Source organism: Cnephaeus nilssonii (genome assembly GCF_951640355.1).
Source record: "Cnephaeus nilssonii genome assembly, chromosome: 4".
NCBI classification, from domain to species: Eukaryota; Metazoa; Chordata; class Mammalia; order Chiroptera; family Vespertilionidae; genus Cnephaeus; species Cnephaeus nilssonii.
In genome coordinates this window covers 66,683,590-66,696,628 of record NC_137075.1, presented here as the reverse complement: position 1 = coordinate 66,696,628, position 13,039 = coordinate 66,683,590, and the positions used below count along the sequence as shown (strand labels likewise).

The window sequence follows — 13,039 nt, the reverse complement described above, 5'->3', positions numbered from 1 at the left end:
GAAGATTTACCCTTTAAGAACGGAAATAGAAAGAAAACACCGCAAGGACTGGTACCACAGCAAATGTCCACCTGGTCTCCCTACACTGTCTTCGGTGAGTGTGTCCAGGAAGACTTTCCCCCTACAAGTGTGCCTTCCTTGACTAAAGCCTTTATTCCGGCTAAAGAAGTACCTCCGACTGGTGGGTGGGGGCTTTGGAGTATAAGCTAGTGTGTGGATCCATTAAACATTAACAAGCACTGAGTACTTGAGTGAGTTTACAGAAAACTTTTGGAGAATTAGGTTTTGTTACCTGGTAGGATGAAGAGAATGAGGTTTGTACCAAGCCACCACGAACAAAATGAGATTTGTGCCCCATTTTTACTGTGGCCATCATGTAACATTCCGCTTTTCCTACATGTCTATACTGATTTTTAAAATGGGACTACAGCTTTTCAGCATTTGTTGACTCCACGACCTTGTTTCAACTCTCAACCCCAACCAGTTAAATAACTGGTTCTAAATTAGATAGGTAGAAAAAAAATGACCTTTATATTGGATCCTTGAGTCTACACTGAACGATGCCTCTGTCTAAAACCAATATCCACATAAGACGCAAGAGAATCTCAAAACAGTTCCAGCTCCCATAAACAGCCCTGTTTTTAATCTGTTGCCTACAATATACCAATGAGAAAAATCATGGTATCATGTCATAAACTGCTATGCAAATGATGCTATTTGTAAGTATTAACATAATTTAGTGCTTACAGTCATAATCTCATTTCTAATAATTCTCCCAGAATGGAGTCTTTCTCTGGACTCTTAGCCTGCAGGATAGTCTTTCATCAAGAAGCTGAAATTTTTAATAACCTGCCAGCATATGTTTTGTATGTGCCGGGCTAGGCTTGATGACACAACATCTTCATTATGAAAAGAAACAGGTCTACAAACTGTAATAGGACATTAAAACATGCCTGTGCTCATAAAGTAATGCTTTGATGTCTAAATGTGCACCATTATGATGGTCTTCTGGAACAAAGGATAATTCTGATCCTAAATCCTCAATAGCTACACTCAATGGAGATTGCAGTTCACTTCCACTCTGGGTACAATTTCACTTTGAAGGCAAAAGAATGTCAATAGTTTCCTCCTCTCTCCCTCCCCGGCCCGCCTCCCCCCCCACATCCCCCCCGAAAAAAAAAAAGCTCTTCAGATCTGCTTTATTTTTTATTTTTATTTTTGGCTTCTAACCAAAATGACCATGGCTAAGCACAGGTTTCAAAGATTAAAAAGATTTCTGAATAATTATTTTTTCCTTATTAAGTTAAAAAAAGATTTCAGTAGATTATTAATTATTCAAGAATTTCACATTTAATAACATTCATGATAATGCCAAAAGTGTTTGGTGACAATTTAAAATGGTATAGTTTAAAATAATTGAAAGTAAATAATATTTACTTTCAATTATTTTAAATTGAAATTGCTTCCAAGTGCAATTCAGCCAGTGTCAATATTTTAAATATTTTTTAAACCTCAAGTCAAATATTTTAAATTTATCATTGTCTAGTGTCAGGAGAATTTTAAAAATATATATTGGTTTGAAATATTAAGACCAGACCACTAACATTTCAATTTTTTAAATGAAAAAAAGTCATATTTTCATCATTGACTCTCCACAGTTTTGCTTTAAAAAGAAAACGCTATACAATATGAAGTAAAATCCAGTTCAAAGAGAACCCTCTATGGGCCTCAAAATTAAATACATTTTCCTTGTTTTATTTTTTTCCTAAAAGAGTAATTCACTTTGGTATCCTTTAAATAATATGTAAAAAGCTGGCCATGACAGGTACTGCATTTAGTCCATTCTCTGACGGAGGGGGAAGAAAAGCCCAGGATAGATCATGGGGAGAACAGTCACATTTGTCAAAGGGAACTCTCTCTTCTGACTGTTCTCTAGATTTATTCGTGGTTTCACTTTCACAAGAATAATGCGGTTCTCTCTGGTGTGCCCCTCCCTTCCTATCACTGGTGTCTTGATTCATATACTTTTGTAGTGGGATGCTCAGAGGAGATGCAAATCATTGCACAGCCCACTGTTAAGCACGTCAGTAGGGGAGGAATCGGTGAAGGGAATTTAAGTCTGAATTTTCCTCATCAGTTATGCTGTCATGAGTAGGTCAGCCAAGACAGAGATTTGGGATTAAGAGAAGCCAGGCTAGTCTCGACCTCTGGATGCAGAGTGAGGCAGTGTTTAGAATGGTGGGTTTAATTTATATAGTAAGCCATATAAAATAACTTTAATTATTAAGCAAGTTTGGAACAGACTAAGAAGTTGTACAATTCGTCCTTCCACCAACATACATGGAAAATTCTCTACACAACCACTTATATGCTAAGATTTCTTACCTATTGTTCAGCTTTGGCCTGGAGATTTTCTGGGTAGAGTATACTATTTTCTCAACATCTCACAGGGAACAACAGTTATACAAATTTCCTTGAATTGACTTCAGAAACATATGACTTCTGATAGAATGCTATTATACATTAGCTTCCAGGTGACAACCATTTACTAATAGAATTGCTCTCTCATAATAAAATGTGGGTAGCTTATTAATGTCAGTTGTTAGAAGAAAAGGATAAGACCCACTTAGACTTGTAATGTTACCTGAATATGATTTTTAAAAAATTACTTCCTAATTATCATAATCAATTTGAAGACGTGAATGAATACTTTTAGGGCCCAATGAAAGGACATTTAAAATAACCTAATCAACCTTATTGCCCCAGAAAGGTAAAATGATTTTCCCAAAGTCTCACTGCTGGCAGGTGACACTGCTGAGCCTTGAAGAAAGTGCCTTCACCTCCTTGCTGAGCATTTTGCTCCATCTCCTAACAATACACAGACACGGTGGATTTACGTCACCATTGAATACTCACCTGTGCCCATTTCTTGCTCCAGTCTTCACGGCCATATTTGCTATACTCCTTTAGGAGCCAGTCATGGCACTGGAGGTGGGAAAGAATGTCACAAAACGCAGTCCCATTTCCTCCAAACTCATAGTCCATTTTAAAGAGCCAGCGTGGGATTTCCAGGTGATCGGTGACCAGCTGACTCAGCTGTTCTATCATCTGTGGGGGTGAAGACACAGAAACATTTAATGTAGCTGCTTTCCTGGATTCCTTTTTACTGTATTAACTCAGTTGTACTTTTCACATGTCTTTATTTCAAATGGTCTGTTCATTAGGTTATCCTCTAGTTATTAAGACAGACTGGAGAAGTTTTAAGTGATGTATAGATGATGTGAAGAAACCACTAACCAATGGGACGAAAGGCATGTTTAAAAGTATAGTCCTATTTATGAGAAACTGAAATTATCATTTGCCTGCTTTTCAAGGCAAAATAAAGAATTGAATTTTGGTATTGTTTTCTTTCTTTTTCAGGGAATTATGTGTTTACTTATTGATTCTTCAAATGATGGGGTTTTTTTATAGTTTAAAGACTATATTTATATTCTTGAAAACTATAACTATTTGGTGCTTTGTTGAGCTTTTAAATGTTATAACCTATAAAACATTTAACATTTTCCTCATTAACATATATGAAATGCATTTGTTCGGCTGGTCAATTGACCAAGTGCATTATATTATATGTATTATATGAACACGAGCAATAAAGGAGATAAAACATTCATGGAAGCAATGTTCCTGGAATACACACCTATCCTATTTAAAACAGTATTCCCTCAAGAACTGGGCTCCATCACATGGAAGTTTAAGGGATAAAAGTTCAAGCTCTAATATCATGGTGATAATAATGATACTATCTAACATTGCTGAACTCTCAGCAGAAGCCAGGCCTTTGACTAAGCTCTTTACATGAGTTTATTTTTAAATTTAATACTCACAAAGCCTATGAGGCAGGCACCATGTTTAGTTTCATTTCATATATCAATAACTGAGATTCAGCAAATTTGAATAACAGGCCCACGATCACACAGCATTGAGTGGCAGAGCAGAGACTCCACCCAGGTTGCCCTGACTCCAACACCTAAGCTCATTCTCTCTCCACTGGGCTGCCTAGCTCAACCTGCAGAGAGGTGGGTGGAGAGAGAAGTTAAAAGAGAAGCAACTTTCCTTCCCACCAATAAAGCCATTTGGGATAAGTTTGAGTCAGACAAAAGTCTAAAGCAATATTATTTAATTACTAGTGGCCTGGTGCATGAAATACATGTATGGGGCGGGGAGGGGTCCCTCAGCCCAGCCTGCACCCTCTCCAATCTGGACCCCTTTGGGGATGTCTGACTGCCTAAACCGGCAGTCGGACATCCCTCTCAAAATCTGGCACTGCTGGCTCCTAACCACTCGCCTGCCTGCCAGCCTGATCGCCCCCTAACTGCTCCCCTGCTGGCCTGATTGATGCCTAACTGCTCCCCTGCCGGCCTGATCGCCTACAACTGCCCTCCCCTGCCACAACCCACCTCCTCTGCCAGGACTGGCCTCCTCCATGCCACGTGGAGCCATGGGACCCCCAGGCCTCACTGCGTGGAGCAGCCACCAGGCCCCGCCTCCACTGTGTGCATGGCCATCTTGTGGTGGCCATCTTGTGATGACGTCGCACGTGAGGGCCACCTAGGCTTTTATTAGTATAGATAAGTCATACTGTTCTAGTAGAGCTTTGGAGAAAAATAACTCACTAAATCACAAAATGATGTTATTTTTGGTCTTCTTGTCAGACTTTCCAGTGTATACTTCCTTGAAAGAAGCAAAGCATTTACTAAGCATTTGCTCTGATGAGCCTACCCACTGCTGTACTTGGCTATGGTCTCTTATACTTAAGGAGGTCTCTGCAATATTCTGTTTTTATTTATTGATGAGAGAGATAGATAGATAGATAGATAGATAGATAGATAGAGACATCAATTTGTTATTCTACTTATTTATATATTCACTAGAGGCCCGATACACAAAATTCGTGCATGAGTACGTCTTCCTTCCTCTGGCTGTCGGCACTGGCTTTCCTCTGGCACCTGGGACCCAGGCTTCCCTCCAGCCCCCGCTTCATCTGTAAGGACATCCGGTCTAATTAGCATATTACCCTTTTATTATTATAGATTGGTTGTTTCTTGTATGTGCCCCAACCGGGAATCAAACTGACAGCCTTGGTGTGTTGGGATGACACTCTAACCCATCTGAGCTACCCAGTGAGGGCTGCGACACTCTTATTCTCATCTCTTTTGATGACTTTTTGGTCACCAGATGGAAAGTTTTTCAACTAAAGAGTGTGAAAGGACTATAAAGATTATGGTTCTGCTGAAGTATGGAGTTGGAAGATTACAATTATTTTGATTAAAGGTACAATCTGTTTTCTTGAGTTGTGTTTTTTCAGCTGCTCTTCCTGGGGATGTTACACTATACAGCAGTGTGGAAGTGACATCAAAATGGGCATTCTTGGGATCCCTGGAAGCCCTATGCAATCATGGGGTATTCAAATAGGGTGGAAATGGAATTGTCTTAGTTCCCTAATTATCAAGTAGTGTCTGTGGATAATTTGGGTATTTAAATTACAAGTTCTCTGGTCTACACACCATGTAGCTATGAGCTTTGCCTTTAAAGGTTTTTAAATGTGCCTTCCAAAGTTACATCCCTTCTTTCTCTAGTATTGTGTTGAGAAGATAGATTCTATATTTCATCATATTTAGCTATATTATGATCATACTTTGCAGAAGTAGAAATAGTCTTTGGTGGGTAATCTATAATAATAAAAGTGTAATATGCTAATTAGACTGGACGTCCTCCTGGACGACCTTCTGGATGAAGCCGTGGTGGCGGGGGCTGAGGCAGAGGCAGCCGCTGCGTCGGCGCGGGCCGAGCCCCTTGCATGAATTTCATGCATCGGGCCTCTAGTATTTTATAAAATTATTTTGCTGGTGTAAGAAAAGGTGTTCTGGCATAGCATTTTTATTGTATATTTGGATATATTGTGCATTCAGAGACTCAACTACTAACAAAATTATCATCTGTTTCTTCCAAATCCTGTTATTTGTTGCTTCTGAGAATCCTATAAATGGGCGTCTGTTGATGGATCCCCTACAGTGTGAAAAGGATCAATAATATTGTAAAAACTGCACCATGGGAAAGAATTATGTGCTATCTTTAAGTGAAAATTGAACAGTGCTTTAAAATAGCATCACTATTTTTGCTTATTTAACCAAAGCTGTCAATATTTCATATGGAGCATATGCCAGAAAAAGAACTTGCATGGTTACTTTATGGATCAAAACAGGAAATGCTCACGGTGCTCACACTAGACTTAAAAAATAAATAAATTACTTAATCATAAACCAAATGACTTTACACTATTTCTAAACATTTATGATTTTTTTTGTTTGAGTTTATCTGTTCAAAAGATGTAATATAGTTTTAAATTGCCATTCATTTTACACTGGTATAGAGCAGAAGTAGAAAAATGACTACTGCTAAAATCCAACTGGTAGTCAGGAATATTTATTAACCTAAATTAAGATGATCACAGCTTTCCTTCACCAGCTTTGAGTTTATGATGCACAATGGTAAAAGTCAGTGCTATTGATTCATCGCCATCTGCGAATTCAAAACGCTGACACGCTCAGATAGCTTAGGTAGGATAGTCAGTATCTGGAAAAATCTCAGTGGAGTACTTCAATTCTTGATGACCTCAGACGTATGTTTCCCAAACAAGTAGAGTAGAACTCAGTTATAAGTGTGTTTAAGGTGATGCAATGTGCATGTGCCATAGGTGAAATGACATCCCTCAAATCTGATGTGTCTACAAGGAAGTTTTAAATTCTACTTCTGAACACCAGCATTAGAGGAAGGTTTTCTTGCATTGAATGTGCCTGCATCTTTAACCACAATAAACGTAGAAAGTTCTCAATATTTCGTGGCAAAGATTGCCTGAGTTCTCATCAGTGAAGATGAAAGCAAGACTCAATACAACTATTGCACATACATTTTAGGGGTTGGGGAATTATTTAATGTAATCTACACTCCTCCCTTTGTGGCTCCTTCCTGAGGGACCAAATGATGTTTGTACCAGCGAAGGGTGTCTGCAGCCCTCTGCCATAGGCCCTCTGCCGCCTGCCTTGACAGAAAGGCACCCCTTCCGCTCCCCAGCGCCCCCCCCCCGCCCCACCGTCCCCCTGGAGCTCTCCAAACTGGCTCCTTTTAGCTAAAACTGTCTTTCCCATTTTTTCAGGGTCCTGCTCAATGGTTGGCTAGCTAATATGATGATGAACTAACTAATCCATGTCGAGGCAATAAATATTGATAGCATATTGGTGCATTAACAGGGTCTTCAATGTCTTAATCCAAACGAGTAAATATTTTTCAAGGACAATACTTCTAAACATGAAGTCCTAAAGTAGATCTAACAAATCAACTCAAGTATTCCACATAATCTTCACTGGGTAGGGCTGGCTCCAGAAGGCCTGAGGTCCCCGCAGCTTCAAGAGGATGTGATATATTTGAACAGAGCCTCTCTTTTCCACCCCACATACCTGCTGGTGATTAAAGATGTCAGCTATTCCAGGAGGGAATGGCACGTTGGCGCTGGCAAACATCCGTTTACTTCCAGACTTGGTGCTATAAAGATGAGCTATTTCAGGCTCTGGGCCCAGGATGGGTACGTCTAACATATCTGCCACGGCCAGATCATCTTTGTGGAGGAACCCGCTGACAATGTAGGCCTCTCTTCCACTGATGAGATTTTTTATTCTTTTGATTGCCTTGGGACTGTACTTCAGGTGAGTCGCCAGGCACATATGATGCTTCTGGGGGAAGAGCATATCATTCTTGTTAAAAGGTGCTCTTTTTTCTAGCCCATGCACCTAATTTATAATGTTGCACACCATAAATGCATTATTAATAGCAGGCTGGGTTATGACCTATCCTGTTGTTTAGCAGTTTAAATTGATAAAAGCTGTTGGGGTGAGGCTCTATAATCGCTCACATCTTTAGTGTGTTGGAAATAGGCTCACTGGGAATAGAACTAATTACTACACATCTGTATTTATTTGATCCACGTGGAATTATCCTTCTGTCAGAAGGAAAAGAGGCTGGCGGCCTTTGGATAATAGTGATTCATCTCTGCAGCACTTCTGGCCTGGTTTAACACTAAAGCGCCTGGAAAATCAATACCAAAAATGAAGAAAAACGCCCAATAGGATTCTTCTCTGTACAGGACTCCTAATCTGGCAACTCTTTAAATGATTCGGTAGGAAAAAGGCATTTGGCCTGATACTTCCTTTCCAAAGCTCTGCCACAAAGTCTGTTTCAGAGACTATGTCCCTTTTATAATGATTATCCTGGTTCTTGGCCAATCACTTTGGAGAGGATTCATGAATGAAAAAATATTTGAAAATTTCAGCAAGACTGAAGCTTTCATTTTCCAATGGAAAACTCTCTTATTTTAGTTTTTATTATTTAGACCCAGCTCAGCAATACATGTGACTGTCTCCTTCAATTAAATAAATAATTCTGGCATGTCTAATAGGGGCTGAGGACAGAGCCAGATGGTCATCACACACCAAACGAATACAACCATGTTTCTGCATTCAAGGAGTGGGGGCACAAATGAGTACCGTTAATGCATAACTAATCAAAGCAGAGAAAAGCTGTAAAGAGCTACAGAAGGCCCCGGAGGCATGGAGAAGGGAGGCAGAGGACACATGCTGATGGGGAGAGCTGAAAAGGCAAATGACTCATTCTCCTGGGGCCTCAGTTTCTTCACCTGTAAAATAAGTATAATACTAGTACTCATCTCATAGGGATGCTGTAAGGCTTGAATGAGATAATGCATGTAAAGCACTTAGCACAGTGGTTTGGACATAATAAGCACTTAATGAATGTTAGCTACTACTATTATTATGAAAGAGGTTGGGGTTGAGGTGAATTTTGAAGGATGGGTAGGATTTTATCAGGTGAGGATAGGTTGAGGGAAAGACATTAACCAAGGATGAACTATGAGAAGTCAAGATCATGCTCACTTCCTCTAGAGAAGGGCTGGGGTTAGGAGTCAAACAGTGCTGGCTTTGAATCTGTCTCTATCGTTTATAAGCTACCTGAACTTGAGCAAGTTTATAAGCTACCTGAACCTGAGCCTAAGTTTTGCCATCTGTTAAATGGGAATAAAAATACCCATTTGGTGGGTTGCTCTAAGGATAGAACAAGATCATGAAAGTAAACACCTCTTATAATGCATGACATTGAGTTGCTATTCTATAAATGATAGTACTTATTATCACAGAGAAAACTCTCTTTTTAAAGTCATTAAAATGTCATGCAAAAAATATAATGCAAGATGCCAGAGTGTTAGGGAGTTCAAGGGATTTTGTAGACTAGCACCTACTCTTCCAACTCTAGTCAAAATTAGCTACTCAACATGGCATGAAGATATGGAGAAACGTTGAGCAACTATTTCTGGGAATATCAAACTGTTGTGTGTGTAATAATTGCTGAGTATGGGAGACAGAGACCAAGGAGAGCCCTGGGATTTCAGTCTTGCCTGAATTTCTAACTTGCAAGGTGAATTATAAAACTCCCCAATATTCAAATGAAAGGTTGGACTAGACATCTCTAGGTCTGAAAATAACTTTTTCTTTAAAACCAGAGCTCTTCTGGACTTATTGCTTAATGGGTACAGAATTTCTGCTTGGGATATTGAAGAAGTTTTGATAATGGATAATGCAATGATTGCCCAACAATGTGAATCTGCTTAATGCCATTGAAATTTACTCTTAAAATGATTAAAATGGTAAATTTTATATTATGTATATTTTACTCCCTCCCTCCTTCTCCCCCCCAAAAAGGGAAAAAAATAACAACCCAGAGCTCTTCTGAGAAGAGGATTTATTGATTTACCCTTCTGGGCCTTCCTCCAGAGTAGGTGTCCTATTCTACGTTCCTCAGGTCTGTGCAATATGGCTTGTCTACCATAACTGAAACCCATTTGCACAACCTACTTCTGAGAGTGCTGTTCTGGAAAACCCAATGCTCCATTAGACAATGGCTGGTAACAGCACCTCATGAGTTTGTGTTTCCCATCTGGCTGATCCCTGTCTTTCCCCTTGTTTATTTCATTCCTTTCCTTTTCCCACAAATAATTTCAATTGGGAAATGTGAAAATATTAAATGTGTGGGAGAGCTGGTGACCGAGTCACAGTGTACATGGTGGGCTTTCAGAGTTCTTAAGAAGAGGAATGCTTCAGGGTGGCAGTACTCTCATGTTAAGTTCACAAGGTCAAAGCATTTTGACATGTATTTTCTCATCTGATCCACACCACACCGTGCCAATTAGCATCCCCTCTTTTGGAGATGAGGAAACTGAGGCTCAAATGATTTGATCAAAATCACACAGCTGGCAAACAGCAGAGGTAGGATTTAAACCCAGGTATTAGCACAATTATTATACCACGGCAGCCAAATCGCTCCCATTTCACAGACTGAGAAGTGAGGGTCTGGTGAGTTTATGAGGTGTGATGAGGGGAAGTCAGATGCAGCAATAGAAAGTAACATTAAAGTTCTGAGCATTTCTCCAGCCAGGATGCATTTCTGTCTCCTCTTGGTTTGCTTATTTCCATTGGCAAGTATTCTACCCGACCTGTATTACAGTCATGTGTGGCATGTCTCATTCTTCAGGCAAGATGGTGCCCTAATATTGTGTTTAATAAAGATTTGAATATGAATGAGTGGCAGAGCACACATTATTGACGTCAGGTCTTGTATGACCATTAGATCCAGGCTGTGAATTAACGCAGCTTGAAAAATATAAAATATTCTGAATTCCATTGCATTATAATTGCATTTAATTTATCACCACTGACATTTTTAAACCTGAGACAAAAGGTATTTGTTGAGGATATCTTCATAAACATTAAAATGTTAAAAAATAGACACAATGACTTTATAATAGCACTCTGTACCCATTACAAATCCAAACACTGCATCGTAACTTGGAGAGATATACAAACAGATTTTTGGCACACTTTAAAAAAATCTCCTCAAAGCCATCCATTTGAATGAAAATCAGCACTGATACAATCTCTCCAACCCATTAAAAAGAAATAAAGCAATAACTAAACATGAGCAGGAACTGATTTGAAAGTGAGAGCTTATATTTTTGTATTCTAAAAAGTTGATTGCCTATGAGTGATTACTCAAATCATTTAAACTTAAACTATGAGAAGTATTAAAATGTACTTAAAAATTCCCTACTTGTTTCTACTCACAACAATGCAAACCTAAATTTTGAATGAAACTCGGTGCACCTGTGAATGCTCACTGCCTCTTTCCTGCTTGAAAATCGGGGTGGACTGGCTGACAAGGGTGCGTTTCTCAGGTAATAGGATTATAGAGCTGAGAAGGGCTTTGAAATGATCCAATTGGCCACCGCATTTTACAGATGAAGAACAAAGAACAGAGAGGCACAGGGCTTGCCCAAGGCCACAAGGTCCTCCAGGAGTAAAGCAGTCATTCCAGTTCATGACAGTGTTCTGGGGTCAGACAGCTTTAGGCTTGTACTCTGGCCCCACCAGTAACTTTGGATGAGGAAAATGACTCTTGGCTTCCTCACCCATAGAAGGAGATTGATCATTTCTATCTTGCTGCATTGTTCTGAGGATCAAATGAGAAAATGTATCTATGCATTTGATATATGTTAGCTCACTCACTTTCCTTCTCCCAAACTAGTGCCCCTTCCCCATTTTATGCCTCCTCAATGTATATGAGATGCACAGAAACTCCTTATTAGCAGCTATCAGGAGAAAATCAGGAAATTAACTACACACTAATGACAGTTTTTTCTTCCTTGCTTCCTAAAGTCCACAGTATTTCTGCCATTGAGGCCAGGGGATGGCTAGGAAGCACCAAGGCAATCCCTGCATTGTTGTGAATATTGGTAGGTCCCTGAGAATAGTAGTGGTGATGATTTGTCCGGGTCCTTTCTTTTGCTTGTCCTGCCTGGGATTTTGCCTTTCTCTTCCACAGCCAAGTGATGCCAATAAAGCAAAGATTTGGGGGGGGGGGGAACATTAAGGTATCCAGTTATGAAAATTTAAAATCTTCATCTTGGTAGAAGAGAGCAAAATCTTATGACAATTCACTGAGTGTTTCAGCAAAGCAGAAATATTATAGCAACCCTCCCCCACCCTGGCAGGCCTTTTTTGGGGGGAGTGGTAAAAATCATGGCACATCCAAAGGGTTAAGGGGTAGGAAGTAACTCAACACATATATGCTTCCCACATAAAGCTTGCAAGCAGTTTCTCTGGCAATAGATAGTTGACTTCGGTGTTATCCCACTTCTGAATGGAGAAAGCTATATGTATTAGCAAATTCAGACTCTTGATTCACACACATACAAAAGTCTCCTCAAAATTACATAGTCCATTAGGTATTAAAATGTTGTTTGTTTAACATGGAAAGTTTAAATTATTGTTAAAATATAGCGAAGTTCATTTTATGCCATCTCGTGTGCAGCCTTATTTTTGAACACTGCCCTCGAGGTTCCGTGCATTTCCCAAAAGCTCTTGTCTAGGGATGGAATTTCACTCAGAATTCTTTCCATTCGTTAAAAATCAGAACAAGTTAAAACACACACACACACACACACACACACACACACACACACTCTGAACCTTGTTCATTATGAACTGTGGGATATGGTAAATAAGACCAAATTCCCCTGAGTGCGGGGTGGAACCAAAACCATGAATCTGGAGGAATAGCGGTGTGGACGTCAGAACACAGGGCCCTGGTCTAGATTCTTCCCTGACCTAGCTTTGTGACCCTGGGCAGGCCCAGCCTTTCTCTGCCTTGGTGTCCTCCACACAAAATGAAAAAGAAACCGTAGATGTTATAAATTCACCTACTAGTACTTGGTGGTACCGCCCAAAAGCCAAATAGACTTCAGCTACAGAGTGTTGGAAGTGTTGCTCAACTAAGTCTGAAAGTTAAACTGGGATATTTATTTCCTCCAGTCCAACTAGTCGTCTAATCAGTAAAGCTGTTAAACTTGCAATAATATTTC

The 13,039-nt window shown here is 39.7% G+C and overlaps 1 protein-coding gene across 1 annotated transcript in view; it reads right to left on the bottom strand.

Annotated features, from left to right (window-relative positions):
• IQCH (IQ motif containing H) overlaps positions 1-13,039 on the bottom strand; it is a gene marked incomplete at both ends in the record, with an annotated part of 213,432 nt that overhangs the window by 76,605 nt on the left and 123,788 nt on the right. Inside the window, 2 exon segments of the mRNA XM_079768988.1 lie at positions 2,917-3,108; positions 7,515-7,787. Of these exon segments, the coding sequence (XP_079625114.1) occupies positions 2,917-3,108; positions 7,515-7,787 (465 nt within the window).